This window comes from Haliaeetus albicilla, chromosome 12 (assembly GCF_947461875.1).
Source record: "Haliaeetus albicilla chromosome 12, bHalAlb1.1, whole genome shotgun sequence".
NCBI lineage: Eukaryota > Metazoa > Chordata > Aves > Accipitriformes > Accipitridae > Haliaeetus > Haliaeetus albicilla.
The window spans coordinates 7970656-7989164 of NC_091494.1; the positions used below are offsets into that span (position 1 = coordinate 7970656).

At 37.1% G+C, this 18509-nt stretch overlaps 1 protein-coding gene across 2 annotated transcripts in view; it reads left to right on the forward strand.

Annotated features, from left to right (window-relative positions):
- SCAPER (S-phase cyclin A associated protein in the ER) overlaps window positions 1-18509 on the forward strand; it is a 171686-nt gene that overhangs the window by 136728 nt on the left and 16449 nt on the right. For both annotated transcript variants that reach the window (XM_069797892.1, XM_069797891.1), the window contains 2 exons: window positions 10016-10253; window positions 13366-13515. In XM_069797892.1, the coding sequence (XP_069653993.1) occupies window positions 10016-10253; window positions 13366-13515 (388 nt within the window). The remainder of the gene's footprint in view (window positions 1-10015; window positions 10254-13365; window positions 13516-18509) is intronic.

Sequence of the window (18509 nt, forward strand, 5' to 3'; positions counted from 1 at the left end):
ACTGCAAGAAATATGAGCCCAAAGAGACCATCCCAACTTACTGACATTTCCCTTTCTGAAAGCTGCCAACTTGGCATTTACATTCCAGGACAGCGCTGCCAAAAGTCAAATGCATACTAAAAAAACCCAATAAAAATCACCCTTCTCTTAGTGAAATAATAATTCTAGCTACAAGAGTAAGTAATATAATATTTACAATTTCTGAAGCAGGCGCATGTTTCACTTGCATAATAGAGATCTTTGCACCCCAAAATAATACGGCACTGTGCAAGTACTTCCTTCCAGAACATCTGTCCTTTGTAGCAGAAGAACAATTTTAGAGGTTTGAGCATTTTTCTTCACAGTTACACCAAGAAGTATCTGATCTTACTACCTGCATATAATAGCAACACATTGGGTTTTATCCAAAGGTGCTGATTGGTCTTGATTCCCAGGTTGAATTGTTCATTTGAGCATGAAAAGAAATGAGAGGAATGAACTTGGAGATTTCAAAACTGTTGTCTTTCACTTCTAGATCAAAAGCTTTGGTGTAACTGATTAGAAAGGCAGTTTAAATTAAATGTCTTTCATCACCTGAGCCCACTCTCATGTAAGAAGTGAATGCAGAGTGTAATTCTGTCATGTTACAGAAGTCCTTAGTATTCAAGGTGATTTAAATGGAACAAGGTATTGCCAAGCACAGATTAAGGTGGCAGAAACAGCTCAAATTTATTGAATTCTTAAATATGTCACAATACAGTAATACATGTTGTGTGATACATGATCTGCAGCACAAAAGGTGGCCTCTCTTTGTGAGAAATACAGATGCCTCTTTCATTCGTGGTAAATAATAGTAGGAGGCAGTGCAGCCTATTCAGTCAGAATCCAGCATTTCTCATTCTTCATCTCTGTTGATACATGTTTGAGCACCAAACAAACATGCCATATTACACTTCTCTGTACATCAGAGTAACTAACCATTCTGATCATAAAACTTTTGAAGTTATTACTGAGAGGAAAAAAAGTCTATCAAGTACTACCAGTGCTCTGACACTGTAGCGTGAAAAGAAGTTTTGCCAAAATAATATCAGGCTTTCACCATTGTTGCAAGAGCAATTTTGAATTGTTCTTTTGATATAACCTCCTATATAGAATGTTTCCGGGTTGGGAACTAATTTATGCTCCTGAATTAGTGACAGCAGGGGGCGCAAAATTGTTTTTTCTGATAGAACTATTTCAGGCTGTTATTTGTCATGTAAAAAGTTGTCGTTCCATATTAAATGCTTTAGAGTTATTTTTATGCAGTGCTCTTTAAACTGTGTGCAGATCTTTGCATGGTGCGCCACTGAGTGGCATGGTGGGAAGCTGATAGGACAGTAGACGCTGCGTGGCTAACACACTGGGGACCACCTCAGGGCTCTCCAACCATCCACAGTGCCTGCAACAATGAAATCCTTTATGAGCCAGAAACGGCCAAGTGCTGTGTGACCCTCCTCCTTTGCTTTCAGATACCACCAGACTGTTACGAACTTTACTGCAACTGTAATCTGCGATATTCCCAGAGGGCCAGAAGTTAAACGCTCTTTAAGTTTTAAACTATTAAGAGATTCTGTCCTGTGGGTACAAAGTATGTTAGGCCATTTCTGGAGCTCTGATGTAGGAAGAGCTGTCAATCTAGACTTTCCTGTCTTCCTCAGAAGAACGTTTCATAAAACTCACAAACTTAGCGGAATGTTTCTAATCCAAGCTCTGAATTGATACCCACTGTTTAATTGGGCAGTTACTTCATGGAAAACAATTTTATAGGCAGGGAAGAGATCTCAGTCAAGTATCTCCCTGCACGTACCTCTACATCAGGCAAGATGTCACAACAGTAGTGATTATTAGAGAATGGCCTCAAATTGTATCATATAAGTATCTCAGCATTAAGTATTAAATGAAGTCTGTGGTTGATATAATGATGATAAAATTTTAAGACATAAACTAAGATACTTTTTTATTCCTGTGGTAGACTTGGAAAAAAAAGTCAAGAATCATGGAGTTAGATACAATAAAGGAAAGTCTTGCTAATGTAGAAACATAAATTGGAGGATTCTCAATTTTAAAATCATAAAAAGTTATTGAAATGAGGGAATCCATTCTGAACATGTGTTATAAACATATCTGAGTAGGAGAGAGGGATTTTCTTTTCATTAATGGTCTAGGTCTTTAAAAAGATTTAACTTTTATATTGATCTTACTTCTCAAATGATCATTTTTTTGTACTGGCTAATAAATGCTAGATTGATTCTTCTAATTGAAGTTTTGCTGTGGATGTAATAGCACGTTTTCCAAACAGTGTGTAATGTGTATGAAAGATCATTTGTTGAAAACATTAATAACTTGTAACCCTATGTGAACCTTGTTTTGATAATTTTTATACCCTCATCTGTTACATAGTGAGAATATGTGAGGGTGACTTGAGACCTCCAACTGGAAGTCCCATTTTTCTCATGCTGTGTTGCATCCATTGCTAGCAATGGAGGTGAAAGCTCCTTTCTCCCTGGTGAGTTTTAAAAAAAAAAAAAAAGGTGTATAAGAGCTGAAGATAGGGTATTGTCCCTTATTGTATGTAGTGAGAAACCATAAAATGCAGCATGTCTGAATATTGAGCTATCTCTCTTTGCTGAGCAAAAGATGAACCTGTTGTTTGATACTTAGGCTTGAAAGTTGTGGCTATGATAATGCTTAACTGTTTTTTCGCTCACCATTAAGAGTAGCAGTACCCAGAATTGAAAACAGAGACATTTTTATTAACCTGAAATAAAGCAAAATATTAAATAGACTTTATACAGAATAACAGTGGTTTATATAGCCCTATCAATCTCTCTTGCATTTTGTGTCCAATTCCAGATGTCCAGTAGCAATGTTCAGGATGATAGCCTTGTTTTCCAGAGTTTATTATTGTAACTATGAGAGATAGAAGGCCTATTTTGAGCCCTTGAGTCCTGAATACACATAGAGAGTATGCTTGGCTTGTAAACACAAGACAGAAAACAGTGAGCAGGCATGGAATGCAAGGAGCATTAATAAAAATTTGGCCATGCTGCCCCAACTCAGTCTTCCCTAAAAGCAGGAGTGAAGACTTAAGTAAGAAAATCTACAGCAAGTCCTTCATCAGTATAGCAAGGATTTTTTCCTGTACTGCCCAGTGGTCATCAAATCTGTATCCTTTTTTTCCCTATAAGTCTTTGGAACTAAGATTTCTGTCCAAGAAGTTTAGTTGTTACTCCGTGGAGGACTACTGTTAATGCCTTATTTTGCTTTTGCCCATTAGTATGAATGAAGAAATTCATACTAAATACAGAGTTAATGCAAACAGCAGGAGGAAGCTATCAGGAGTAGTGCACTGTAAGGGTTAATCACTAAGGAAGAATGTTCTCCCTAAGAGCAGTACAGTGGACTAGCAGTAACACAGACACAAGGAGGTAAGTGAGTTTTGCATAAGGAGAATATTGCAAATGATAGTCCCTCAAATTACATAGCTTCTTGGGACATCAACTTTTTCAAAATTTTGCTATTTTCTTGATACAGGAAATGTCTGCAAGCTCCCTCATTGATCTAGGAAAATAGAATGTCATAGCAGAACAGTAAATTGTTACTGTTATATGTTATCTCAAAACAGCGGTGGAATACATATAAATCTGTGTCAACAGCTAATGAAGTTGTGGATTACAAGCTGCAGTGGCAGAAAGCTGCAGATATATAGGGTTTGATCCTGGAAAATAGTGACTGTCATGTCACAGATACGCAAGGAAGTAGGCTGGCTTGTTTTCAGTTTTATTACAGTAATTAAGATAATGTCTGTTTCAGCTGTTGAATGGCGAATCAGATGCAAGTCTGCCTGAATGCTGGTTGTGCTTCTCCCACTTCCAAGGGACAGCAGATCCAGCAAGTACTGTAAACTAACTAAAACTTGTTCTTGAAATTACTAAAAAGTTTCAAATCATTGCTTTTACACACTACTGTGATTCCTAGCTTGACAGTGTGAATTATAACAAGGTCTGATGGGTGCTAAATACTTCTTTATACTTCTTTTATTATTATTTTGCCTCTTCATTTTGACATCTCTTTCTAAATAAAATAATTTAGAAGCAAAAAGTACACATGATAGTTTTTAAATCCTAATAATAAAAAAAAACCAAAACCAACAAACCCCCCCAGATTATACTCTAAGCCTTTTGAAAACTCATGTTTCCATTTGGCTCCATGTTTTTGATCAGGAGTATATATTTCAAATATACAAACATTATAATGTATACCCTTAAGAGAGGCTTGTCTGCTTGTTAGCTCAGTTTTTAAAACAATATATTTTCAGATATAAACAGTTTGCTTATATTGAAGCTTGGAGAAATTGTAGTTTTATACTTGTTCCACAGAGTATGCTGTTTCTCATCAAGCTGTATTGAATTCCTGTTTTTAATAAATAGTGGTATATTTTAAGCAATGAAGTACCACTGTTTAGTATCTTTCTTTCCTGTGATGGATATATCCACATTTTAAAATTCTTAACCTTTTTTTTAGTCATAAACCCTGTACCAATTCCTGAGACTCCTTGATGGCAGAAGCTGAAAATCGTAATGGCAACCCGTAATGAAAATTCCCTGCATTTCATTAAACTTTTCTCTTTAAGATCCTGCAGGTTGTTTGACTGTAATATAAATATTTGCCTGTTTTTCTGTATTAAATATAGAGACATGGTAAAATTTGAAAGCCAATCAGTTTTCCCAGCTATATAAGCCAATGTAAAAAATCTGGTAAGTCTCGCTTCCCTTCAGTGATTAATAGAAAGGGTTTTGTCCAATACTGATTATTTTACTTTGGCAGCTGCTACAGACACAGTAAGCTTCTTTAAATAGGAGAGTTAAAAGGAGGTACATCTATAGGAATCTCCTCTCTTAACTTCAGTTACATAAAACCTAGGTTTCTTGTATGACGTTGTCATCTTATGCTATGTTTTAATGGGCTTTTACTTCAGTCTGTATCCTGACAGTTAGCACTGGATTTTCACTGGGCTTACCTATGAGGTGGACTAAAAATCTGCTAAATGTATGAAATCCACTGTTGTACAGGCTTGAGCAAAATCACTCAATGCAGTATACGCAAAGGTTCATGCTTTATTTTCCAACTTCCCATATACATTTTTTCTACTTAAAAGCCCACAACCAGTATGAATAACGTCTTTTACCTTTTTATTGTAAACATTTAGGCTTAAAGTGATTATAACTGACAGTTAAAACCAACAGGAGCCAGTGGCCTGTTCATATACACATTAACTGTAATACAGGCAACATCAAAAATAAACATTTCAACAGTGAGATTTTTTTTTAACAGTTTTGTCCTGTGGTATAACTTCAAAATTCCTGGTCTTTTCTGTGAAAAAAATAATGCGTGCATTTTGAGTTATTTTACAATTGACTTTTTTATGTATATTTTGATTCATTCACTGCTTCAGAGCAGCACAAAATGGTAAAAGGATTGCATCCAGCAATGTAAGCTTTTTCATATGGAATTGTTTAAAAATAATGATGGAGTGAGAGTTGAAAGCAAGCTAACTTTAACCTTTGGTAAAATTGGTCAATCTTCTCATTGTATATAGTCACAAAAAATTCTGTGAGATACCATACAGAGTAATTAATTTGGGGTTATCATTTGACCATGAGTGGGTTTTTTTCTGTTTTGTCCTGTTGAAAAAGCTAAGGTTGAAATTAAGAAATACTGGTTGGCAAAAGGAGCTGTGCTTTCATGTGATACTGTGGAAATAAACATTCTAGTTACCTGAGTGTAGTTAAGTGACAGTTAACACATTTTGGCTACTGCATACTGCAAAAGAAATAATTGGACATCAGGAGGTATTTTAAAGTGAGGAACACTAAGGAGTCCACAGACACACAAAGCAAAGTTGTAAAAATGGTGGTCCCAGAGCTGTTAGCTCACCCTCCTTTTGCAGCCATCCACATTCGTTCCTCACTTGCAGCCGGATTCACGTGCCAACGGGACTTGAAACTATGCAGCAGGAATCTGCGTAAAGGCACAGCTGGCAAGGCCATGTGATGGTTCAGGAAGTGTCTCTGCTGACTCCATTCAAACACACTCACTTAAAGACCACAGAGCTTCAAAATCAAGATTTTGGGCACGGATTCCAGGTGTAGGAAAACAAAAGTAATGCCATAAACTGTTGTGCCATGTAGTCCCACCCAAAACACATTTCTAGCTCTAGTATTTTTCCCACTTTTTTTATTCTTTATGGAGTAAATGTTAGGGTCATTATGAGTGTTACAGATCACCAGCTGAATGTTTGTGGTTCTTCTTTTACGGCAGGTAAGTGGCATCAAATCATAATTTTAATCATCTTTTTAATGTACTTCAGCTTGTCTTTGGAATGTTATTACATGTTTTTTGAGAGAATCCTATGCCGGTGGCCTTCTGAAGCACTGTCACAGCTGGTTTTGTGGCACATTTTCTTTAAGGATTGTTAGATGTTCAGTTGGCTACCACAGTATTAAACGAACACGCTGGTTTTGGAACTTGTACAATAAAGTCAGACACGTTTGTCTCCAGCTGACTCTTTACAAATGGCTGACTGCTAACTTGCAGAGTTGTAGTGGAGGTCTGGTGGTGACTGGTGGTAATGGAGTCACTTGTGTAACAACACAGGTACTGGAAAATACGCACAGCTACATTGCTTTTGTTCTTACTGTGTCTCACCTAAAGATCTCATTGCTTCTTTCAAAGATTTGTGAAGTAGTTATGCAATCTTGTGTGGTTTTTTGTGCAGCATAGGTGTCGTGGTTTAACCCCAGCCAGCAACTAAGCACCACACAGCCGCTCACTCACTCCCCCTCCACCCTGTGGGATGGGGCAGAAAATTGGGAAAAATAAAACTCATGGGTTGAGATAAGAACAGTTTAATAGAATATAAAAAGAAGAGACTAATAATGATAATGATAACACTAATAAAGTGACAGTAGTAATGATAAAAGGATTGGAATATACAAATGATGCACAGTGCAATTGCTCACCACCCACCGATCGATGCTCAGTTAGTCCCTGAGCGGCAGTCCCCCCGTCCCCACTCCCCCCAGTTCCTATACTAGATGTGACGTCACACGGTATGGAATACCCCCTTGGCCAGTTTGGGTCAGCTGCCCTGGCTGTGTCCTGTGCCAACTTCTTGTGTCCCTCCAGCTTTCTCGCTGGCTGGGCATCAGAAGCTGAAAAATCCTTGACTTGAGACTAAACATTACTTAGCAACCACTGAAAACATCAGTGTTATCAACATTCTTCTCATACTGAACTCAAAACACAGCACTGTACCAGCTACTAGGAAGACAGTTAACTCTATCCCAGCTGAAACCAGGACAATAGGTATTGCTGAAATAGGACCGGGACATTAATCCTTGAGGTAGCAGCAGAGGATGCTGTACTTAAAAGCGTTTTCAGTAGCTTTGAACACTCATGGACTATAAACAGAAATAACTTGGAAAGAAGTGGTACCCATAAATGTTAATTTCAGATAAGATCATTCCTTACATGTGTGATCTAACTGATAAAAAGCAGAAGTGAGTGATCTGAGCAACTGCTTTCTAAATGTAAAGATGTGAGCGGACAGTGATGGAAGCAGATGGGTGCTAGTAGAGTAAGTTGTGTACAACCCAAATACTGTCCTATTGTATTCATCTGGGCTCCAGGCTGCGAGAAGACCCCTCAGAGGCTGTGCAGAGATACTTCATAGCTTGGGTGCTAAAATAACCATCCTGTGCCTCCTAAATTGTCCCTCCTTCACCTGCAGCATTTCAGCTTCCTTGCAGTAGCTGTGCACACTGTCCCCACCCAGCTGCTAAGCGGTCCCTGCTCAGGGGCACGACGGGAGTTTGAAAGACCCTGGTTATCAGCCTTGCTGTCTGAAACAACCAGGTGTTGCTCATGTTTTTAGTGCCCACTCATGCTACCTTACAGAAGAATTGTATCCATGACAAAATGCATAGATACTAGCTTTCAGGTTTGCTATTATAACTGGAAAGATGGTGTTTCATGTAACAGTTGTTCCTTCTTCTCTTAAAATATTTAAGGTATATTTGAAGTTAGCCCAGTATCAGGGCTTCCTTTGGGACGTGGAGAACACGGGTTTGTTATCCTGCTCTGCCTGTTTCTCTCTCTTTTGCTTTGGTCCAAGGAAACAACGGTGTGCTGTTACCAATAGAAATTCTCATTGATAGACATTGGGTTTGGGTGAGGTGGTGCTTTCTTACCTGGTCTTTTTGCTTCACTAGAAAAGTGAAAATGACAGAAGATAATGATGATGATTGCCAAAACTTGGTAGTTGCTGAACTCGTGGTTTAGTTGCTCCATTGAAGAGAAGTGTCTGTATCATAAAAAGCAGGATTAGTCAGCCTACCTAGGCTCTGGGTTGGAAACTTCACTGGAGTGGAACAATGTGTGTAAGAGGTGGTGCAGGGTGCTTCTAATGCAGATACTGAAAAGATCATTTAGAGCCATTCTAGTCAAGGAAAAGCTCCTTACTGATTCTGGTCAACAGGAATATTCTCAGCCCTCTGAGTGTCCAGTCTTTTCTGTATTAAACTGAGGTCTTCAGAGTTGTGGATTGTTTTAGGAAGTGGTTCTTGTCTCCACTACTTTCCCATTTCCTTTGGTTTTACTTGTTATAAAAGGGGAAAGATGCCCTCATCTAATTTGCCCTTTTAAAACATCTTCTCATATCACCTGTCATATCTTCCTTTAATTATAAAAAAGAGTAACATATAGACTCAATCTTTGATATTGGCACTTATTTCTTTTTTTCTTTGTTCTTTTTTTTTAGTTAAGATGGAAACATGGTAGATGAGGTAAAGACCAGATTTTGATGTAACATATTTTCAGTGTTACTGTTCACTGTATCTTAGTATTTTAGTGCTTCCTTTGATTGCCAATATAGACTAAATGTATTTCTGTAATGAAGTTCAGGTGATTTACATGTTGGGTTTGAATTAGAACTCAGAGTATATAAAACATGTCGAATTATTTTTGTGCTTTATTTTATGTTTACCTGCCTTCCACACGTAGTCACTGCTCTGGAAGTTAAATAATCTTAATCTTCCTTAGTAGGGACTGTGCTGCATCATCTTCTGGATTATTAATAACGTGAAAGAACATGAACAGTACAAATCATGGAGGGATTATGTTAAGTGCTTTTGAAAGTTTGGATGTGAGAATGGAAAGGGCATCCCGAGTTATTTGCCTGCCTGTTCTGATATCCTAGATAGCCAAAAACCTTCTCCGTTACCAAAAGATAACAAAGAAACCTAGTTTACATTCGTACAAGCTGCGCTGGTTTGTCTCGAGCATTTCTTACTTGTTTGTGCTTTGTTACCATACAGTCTCCCATAATAACATCTGACTGAAATAAGCAGTAGTGTGTTTTGTTAACTGCTCGACCACTTCATTCTTAAATTCCTGCAGAACTATTTGATTAAGATCATCTGGTCCTAGTAACTTAGTTTGCTACTTAGGTAGGCAGTTTGTTCCAGTTGCCTGCAGCCCGTCACTGAGGCAGTGAGAGGCTCCAGGGAGTTCTCCCACCTCTGCTGGCTGGTGTTGCAAGGAAGAAAGATGGGTGTAGGCTACTGACCTGAGACAGAGCTTGCATGGAGCCCCTAAAGTGCCTCCAGGCTTCTAACTTTAAAGCTGTCGAATTTTCTGCATGGTCTCATGCTGGTGTCGTGAACCCATTTTGGGAGTAAAGACACCCGTATGTGGAGAAATATATTTAAAGATACAGCTGCACTGCAATTAAAAGAGAGCATGAGACAGTGCCCGGATTATTGAAAGTATTTTCTGGAAATGTTGTGGTTTCTTGACACATTAGACATCAGGTTTTTTCCTTTTTAACAGCTTACCGTTTTTCTAATTTTTGGCTTATTAGAAATACTGCATCCTGGGCAAGTGTTCTAGCTGAGTGCTGGTCTCCTCCTCAGACGGCTTAATGTTTCTTTGACAGATCTTGGAACATATTTGACAATACGCGCCAGGACCCCACAGGACTAACAGCAGTTCTTCAGTCTACGGATCTGGTTGGAGTCTTGCATATGCTGTACTGTGTTCTTTTCCACGGGACAATTTCAGATCCAAACACAGCAAGTCCTAAAGACAGCTATGCAGCAAACACAATCCAGGTTGCCATTCAGAGTTTACGTTTCTTCAATAGTTTTGCTGTTCTTGATCTGCCTGCCTTTCAGGTAACAGATGTTTTGAAACTTTTGCTTAGTGTGAAAATGTTAATTATTGTATATACTTTTGGACTAAGTTTTGTCTTTAAGATCTGAGTTATTGAAGGGACTTTCATGATTAAATGTTTAGGTTTTCTTCATGCATAAAATTGGTAACTGTTGTTGTTTCCACCATATAGTTATGGCTCATTAATTTAATCAAAAAGTGAAAATTTAGAATACATGAAATGCTGAATCCAATCCATGACTTATCTATTCAAAAAGCATCATTTTAACATAGTACTTTTTATATTTAATAAGCCCCAAAAATGTAAAAAAAATCTTGGTCAAAAGCACGAAACAACAGTTTTTCCTATGTGAAAGGACTTGCTTATATTATAACCACAATTTACATTTGTCAGTGCTTTCAGTGGCTACTTGCTTTAAGATTGTACAACTGAAACTGAAAATCACTTGATATTAATTTTTTTAATCCAAATAAAATTTTATTGACCAAAAATTGGAAATTTAACTTTTAATAATTCTTGTTCACAAAAAAATCCAAAAAGATCACATTTTGAGTCTTGAGAAGGTCTTTTCTTACCCTTCTTCTGTGAACAGATTTCTAGTGTAAATGAATCATTTTCCATACAAAGAAAATACAAATACTAGTGTATTTCTCAGATAAATTGGCGAAGCTGTTATGTTAATATAAAACACCTGTCAAAAAGCATTGCTTTGCAAAACACCTTTAGCAGCATCAATCTTACACAATTCATCAGAACAGGTTTCTGTTGCATTTAATATGTAATTTGTATGTAAGTTGTACCACACACTCCATCTGAAATACATTAAACTCAGCACAAGCTTTGCATGAGCAAAGAATTTAGTGTAAGGGTATAAGTCTCCTTCAGTTCTTATTTCTTGACTTTGATTTTTAGTACATTTAGCATCTCTAATAACAGCAACAAGCAATTTGCGTGTGGCAACATTGATCTGTATAGATGCAGTTCCAGGATCCAGTCCAGTCAGAGGTTTTTTTTATAGGGCAAAGAAACAGTGAATTTATTGGAGTTTCATGTAAAACAACTCTTAGACACACCATTAACTCCCTTTTCTTTCTGTAAATCAAGGTGTATCAAAGTAGTTCTACAGCTTGTTCAGTACCTCTTGGTTTGAGACTGGATGTTTATTTGTTGCTGTAGATATTACAGGTATATACCAGAGAGTAAGACCTGAATTGGGACAGTTACAGCTTGTAGGGGAGCTATAGCGAATCGCACTGGCTGAAGGGCTGCTCCCTGCTATCTCAAGAAACCGCTATTAATTTTTAAAATGCAGGCTTCTACTTACACTGTCTGTATTCACCCCTCTACCAACTACCATTGTATCTGAGCATTTATAACAAACCATGAGCATTAATTCCCAAATCCCACTATCTGCATTAGTTTGTTCTACATAAAATGGCACAAGATAGTAATTATTGTCTAAAGGGTGGTAGAAAACTAACCAGTGTGAATTATTTAATTCACTTCCTCGATGCAGGGCTTGGCTTAGGAAGTATCCACTTAGCTGTCTTACTGAATTGTAGGCATAGTATTGTTTGTGATGGACAGACACACTTGTGTAATCTCAGCAGCTATCCGTTTCAATGTATTAATGGGATTTGTTTCTGTAATGTTAAAAAAATCAACATACATCTGAGGCAGTTTGCTGTCCATTCTGACCTTGGGTCTATAGCAGGCTAGCAAACAGCAGAGAGAAAAAGCGTAGTTTATGTACTCTCTGATAATTATCTCTAAGGAATAGTTTTACCACGCAATAGTAGGACTATAGAATAGGGGTTTTTGATTAACAGAAGAGGTCTGGTATTCTAGAGTTTGTATTAGCACAGATGGCTTATGGGTATATATTTCATTTAATTTGACAGTCTAAACAATGGAAAGATGGTAGTGAGAAACGACGCAAGATCCTGAGCTGATATTAATTCTGGCTAAAAAGGAAGCATAGTTTCCTTGAAAAATTAGTTTAACTTTTATACACAAACTCAGGTGCCCTTTGACCTGTTGTTATCAGGGAAGGTTAAACCCAGAGTGCTAGGTCACAGCATACGTGGATAGCACTAATTAAATAAGGGTGGACCTAAGAACATGGCATTTACATGATGTAAAGCAGTAAATGGTGGCTGTATTGTGCGTTAAATTTTGAAAATACACTAACTTACCAGAATGCTTGAGGTTCAAGGTGGAAAATATCCACAGCTGAGTCTGTTTTAATTGTCAAGCATTCTACTTTTGCTGGGTAGATTTGGAGTATGCTAAAACTGAACTATACTACAGACTGGGATTTATGTATACGTACTTAACACAGGCTACGAGGTATAAAATGAAGAAAACTCTCAAATGAAAGAGATTTTCTCACAGGCCTGCATTGCTGTTTCATTAGAGTTAGTAGACTGTCATGCTCATTCCTTGTGCTTTAGTTTTCCCCTTTGACCTTGTGTCGTTCTGTCTGTTTGACATGTTTATTAAATAGAGGCTGTAGGCTGCACAGATAAAATCTAATTCTGAATCTCCATGTTACAGCAATTTGCCTACTTTTAAAAAACATCCCAAGAAGCTTTGCAGCTGAGTGTTCTCTCTGTTTGGATGTTTCTAACTTCTTTTAATGTTTGAAAAGTCATTATTTGTTATTAATCTTTGTATTCCATTCAGAGCGCAGTTATTAATGAGAAATGCATTTTGCTCTTCTGCAGAAATGAAGATGGTTTGGTTTCTTTTGCTTATTACTAAGAAATATTATTAGCATTAAGTTTTCCTGGAACATGTAATGTATGTCAAATGAAGTGGTCAACCTAATGCTACACTGAATGTCAACTAAGCAGAATCCAATTTTTGCAGTGTCCCTTTAAAATTGGAATTTATTCTTGTTTTTGTGGCTTTTAATGTTATAGTCCAGTTGTAAACAATAAGTTACTGAAAGAAGAGAGCTGATTCTGTCCTGCTCCAAAGTCATCGCAACAAAGAACATACCCTATGCTTTGCAGAAAAAATAAAAGGGTGCAATTGATGTGTATGTAACTCTCACAATTTCTGTAACATGCTGCTAGACTGTAATTTCTGTTTCTTGGCCTTTTTTTCAGTCTATTGTGGGTGCTGAAGGACTGTCCCTTGCATTCCGGCATATTATCAGCTCTCTGCTGTGGTACTGTTCCCAGCATACCTGTGAAGGATTGCTACACGAAGTCATTATTTGTGTGGGCTATTTTACTGTAAACAACACAGATAATCAGGTAAGGCAAATGGAAAATGGGATCAGAAGTTATCAAGGGCACATTTAGTCATGGATCCCTCAAGAAAACTAATCCCCTCAACAGTGTTGCTGAAGCGCTTGGAATTCCTGTGAGCGCAAACATATGCATTTGCAAAAGAGAAGCTGAAGTTGCATCTTAACACAAAAACGTTAATTTTATGCGTCCATAAGCAAACTCCATGTTCTTATGCAGACAATGATGCTGACATTGCACTGATTTTTAAGTAGCCTTACTTGCTGCCAAGATATACTTAGCAACTGTTATTCTTAATTCCAAGTTAACTTCATGTCTATTTGATCAGATGGCTCTGGTACCCAAGTTAAACCCTTTTAAAGCCAACTAAGCTAGTCTGCCATGAAGACATGTCCTCAGATGCCAATGTAGCCATCTCCCTGGTAACCAGAGCACTCATTTAAGTTTAAGCCATCCTTTTCCTTGAATCTTTTTAGTAGTAAACCAAATACTCTGTTGAACAAACAGTGAAAATTCCCATTTAGCTTCCTTGATTGTTGTCCACTTCAAAAATATTTCAAGTATTTTAGCCTTAAAAATCTCTGAGTTTCCTCAGCTTATATGTAGCATCTCAGGATGTATTGGGCAGGGCAGAAGTTGGCACTAGCTCTTTATTTTTGAGTATGTGAACCAGACTCTGGGTACATAGAACCTGCATCATGGTGCCTACATCTGTGGTATGATTCAGTTGAATGCTGTATTTTGTGAAGTTACTCTCTCCATATTTGTAACACCTGGTTCCTGTTTTTGTTCCACTTTTGGGGTAGGAGTTCAGGATGAGGAGCTTAGTGCCCTCAGTTAAGCTGACGAGCAGAAGAAAGAAGTGTTGCAACTTGTCAGCAACGGTTTAGAGAAAAGCCATCCGATAACATTCTTACAGTTTTGACTATGATTGGAACATGATAATATCTTAAAGCTGACGATGCTGTGAGAAGTATTATATAATTATATAATGTAACTATATAGTAATGTTTCTGTGGCTTTGGCCACAGCTGGAGGGAGGATCCTGCAGCCTTCCTACCCTGTGCAACCAAATCCCACGCAGGATCTGGAGCTAACTGTGGGCAACACTTTTTAATATGGTCGTTTTGAAAATCCATGTGATATTGCTGCCATTTTCTGATTCCCACTGCTACACAACGGGTCGTGCTGGCATCCCGAAGTGCTAGCAAACAATGTTGTATTTTCTCTGGGGTTTAAAAATTTCTTTTCTGGCACACAAGTACAAACAGATGTGATTCATTGCATGGAGGACTTGAAACTATAAATGTGCCAGGAATAGCGCAGAAGAGGGATTTCCTACCAGCGATGTCAGTTAGAGTAGTCTAGTGCCTGTCACACTGTTTAGCGCTCATGCCCTGGGGCGAAGGTCTGACCATGGCAAGCAGGCACCGTGCCACGGCAGCAGCTGGCTATGGTGGCTGCCGGCAGGCAGTCAAGAGACTAAGTATGTGCAAAATGTGTTTGTCTGTGGGCATGCTTCCCAGCTGGTGATTTTTCAGTGTCTCGGAGTCTTCAGCATGTGCACTGGGGCTTGAGGTCATGTACCATCAGTAATCTACCCCCGGACTGAGTTAATTTTCAAGATTAAAAGGTAGCTTTTGCAGCTCTGAGAGTCAAGTTTAGGTCTTTGGTTAAACAACCGCGGTACATTAGTACTTTTCATACACTGAAAGCAGTCTTCTGTGGTGGTTTGCTTTGGTAGTACTATCTCAAGAGACGTCATGACGTGCTTAACTTTTTATGTAATTTCTGATATTCCCAAGTGTTTAACTGAGGATGTGGCATTCTGTTTTGGGTTTTTTTGGTTAAAAAGAAAACATTTTGACAAACTGAAGCGTTCCTCACTCAGGTACTTGCAAAATGCAGGGAAGGTTTTTTAGTAAAAGGAAGTATTTTTCCTTTTACTACTAGGCAAAGCAGTACAACTTGCTTACGGTCGTTATTTTCAGGTGCTGTTAGTGTTGTGATTTCCAATAAAGATAAAATGCCTTTCATGAAAAGGGAAGTGCTTTCTAGTCATTCAGTTATGGTTTAATTTTTTAGTATGTTATGAGCTTCGAATTTTTTCTTTCATTGTTGATCATCTGCAGAGTCCTACTAAAAATAAAAAATTCGTCTCACAGTGAAAGCTTTCAAATAGTAGGCTTGAACCTCCTGGAAAGAACAGCATAATAAAAATAGATACACCAGACTTGAGCTACGAAAAGAAATTTCCATAGAGCCTGATAGCTTTTTTTATTTAGTGTTTGAATAAACTTTAAAGGAGTCAATAACTGATGTATTTCAAAGCAGATTCACATTATTCTTGCAGTCAAATGTACATTTGCTTTGAAATGTTTGTAGTTTAAATAAGTCTTTTCCTCTCTAAATTTGTATTCCTTATTACAATCCTTTGTATGTTTTCATTCCTTTCAACTCTTAAAAAAAAAAAAAAAGAACAAATAGTTGTTTGGAGTTTTCAGTGTGCCTTTTTGTGATTCCTTTGTCTGCCCACATCAAGAGATAAATATCCAAAGTGGCATACTGGAATAAGGAAAAAAGGCATTAATTATTCAAAAAAATTGCAGTTTCCCAGTTTGGAGAATAGATAGATTTCTAAAAAGGAAATTTTACAGCCTGTCAACCTCAACATTGACCTTCTGTAGTAGTACTGTGATTTAAGTAAGTGAATTATTACCACTATGCAGTCAAAATAATAAAAGGGCAATTTCCTAAATATTTCACATTCATAGAAGAAAATCTTCCAAGAGCATCATATGCCAATCATTTAATGTAATATAGGTTTGTCTGGTTTTATTACACTATCTGTAAAAGTCTCTATATTTAGTTGAGTGGCAAATTAAAAAGGAAACTTATTTTCTCTCATATAGCTTTGAGATTCATATTTCACTGCAGTTTCCAGGAGCCCCAAATAAGGGGGGGCCTCACGGTGGGTCCCACATACATGCAGAGAGAGTAGCTGGGGTTCCAGTTAGCATTTTCACCACGGCTGGCTTTTGGTCCAGGCCCAAGTGATTCTGTCAAGGAGCAATGAGGACAATGGATTCCTAAGGAACACATTCTGACGTGTTTTGATAGTGCTTGCTCTGTTTATTTTAAAAAGACTATGATTTTGCTGACTCTGCCCACATATAATATATTAGTAATATTCCTTTCCTTTTTTTGTATTTTGTTTTAACAAAAATAAAACAAAAGCTTTTTCAGGGCAGCTGCTGTCACTGAAGAAATAAATCAGTTGTGAAACTGAAAATTTCAAAAAGCAAGGAGTGTTTCTTCAGTTTTTTAAATGCTTTAACATCATTAGTCAAGCCTAAACTACACTGTCTGTTTTGTATCGGCACGTGAACTTTTGTTTACTACAGAGTTAGACAGCCTGTGTTTCACGAGACGGGATTCTGTAATCATGTTGCAGCGGAGCTCGGCTTTATTATGCATCTGCTTCACATGAAGTATGATCAAGGAAACTGATTTTCTTTTTTTAGCCACCATTTAATCTACTAACATACGAAAACAGGTCCCATGGTACTAAGGATAGACATGTAAAACTAAACTGCATAATAAAAATAATGTCCAATATTTCAATAAGCCAACCATACTATATCAGGCTATAGGATTACAGTTTCTAATTAAAATGTTCTTGTTAATTAAAAATATCCTTCTATTTCATTACATTTTTATTCCCTTTCATTGTTAGATTTAATTATTATAATGAATATAATTAGCATGTGCTGTCAACTCACTTCATTTGCATATTATATTGGATAATTGAATGTGGTCCTGTAATTAAATTAACATGAATGACAGACAATTTGGCTTCTTTCACATTGCTGTATTGGGAATAAAAATCTTTCCATAGTCATTGCAATTACTGAATATTTTTCATATGAAAAGTCATCACAAATCAGATCCTCAGACTCAGGATCTTGCCTGACAGGCTCCAAAAGAAGTTGTATTGTTTATTTGTATTGCTATGCATTTATTTAAATAAAAATAGCTTTTGTACTTTCAGGTTTTGACACACACTGTATTTAGAGTGCTCTAGAAGAATCTCACTAACTTTTGGGATATATAGGATCCGGAACTGTATACTTCTAAATTGCCGAACTAAAACATTATTACTAGATCACAAAACAAAATCTGTCAAAGAGCTAGGGAAAAGTGTATGCAGCTTTTAAAAACTTAATTATAAAATTATGGTGTGTAGATAGAAGGAAAAACTTCTCTTAGAATAGCAAATGCAATTGGAAAAATTTGGATATGTAAACCATGTGTCTGTGAAGAAGGGATTTCATCCCCAAAAGTTTGTCTTCCAGTTGGATGAGTCTAACTTATTTCTCTGTCACTCCAGACCTTTTATCCCTAGACACTTGTGTCCATAAGAACAGTACATTATTCTTATTGTAAACTTATAAACAATGAAAATGTTAATGTCTAATAATCCATATGTTGAAAATAGAAGCACACGGAATTAGATTTAATAGTATCATTCACTTATTACAAATTTATCCTTGCTATATAGATGTGGGAAATCGCAAAACATGTTTCAGGCATACCAGCTAGCTCCAGTTAAAGAAATAAGGAACAGTAAGATTACAGGATATTTTGGGAGAGGAATTTCACCTGTCAAAAAAAAAAAAAAATGTCACACAGCAGTATCACAGGTATAAGATGTTCAAAGAAGTTAAAATATTTTATGGCAGTTACAGTTCTGAATGGATCATGAAATTTATGACACATTTATTTTCATGCCCAGCACAAAGAAAGCATGGTAGATAGTCCCTAAGAAAGTCTTCATCCTGAGATTGTCTTTTCCCTTTTTTTGTTCAATGATAGGCTTATAGTTATATTTTCTTACATTTTAGCATTTTTTTCATGTGGCAAGTCTTACTTCTGTCATAAAATAACAGTATACTTTATCCTACAGTAAGTGTGTATCACATACATATATATGTATGTGA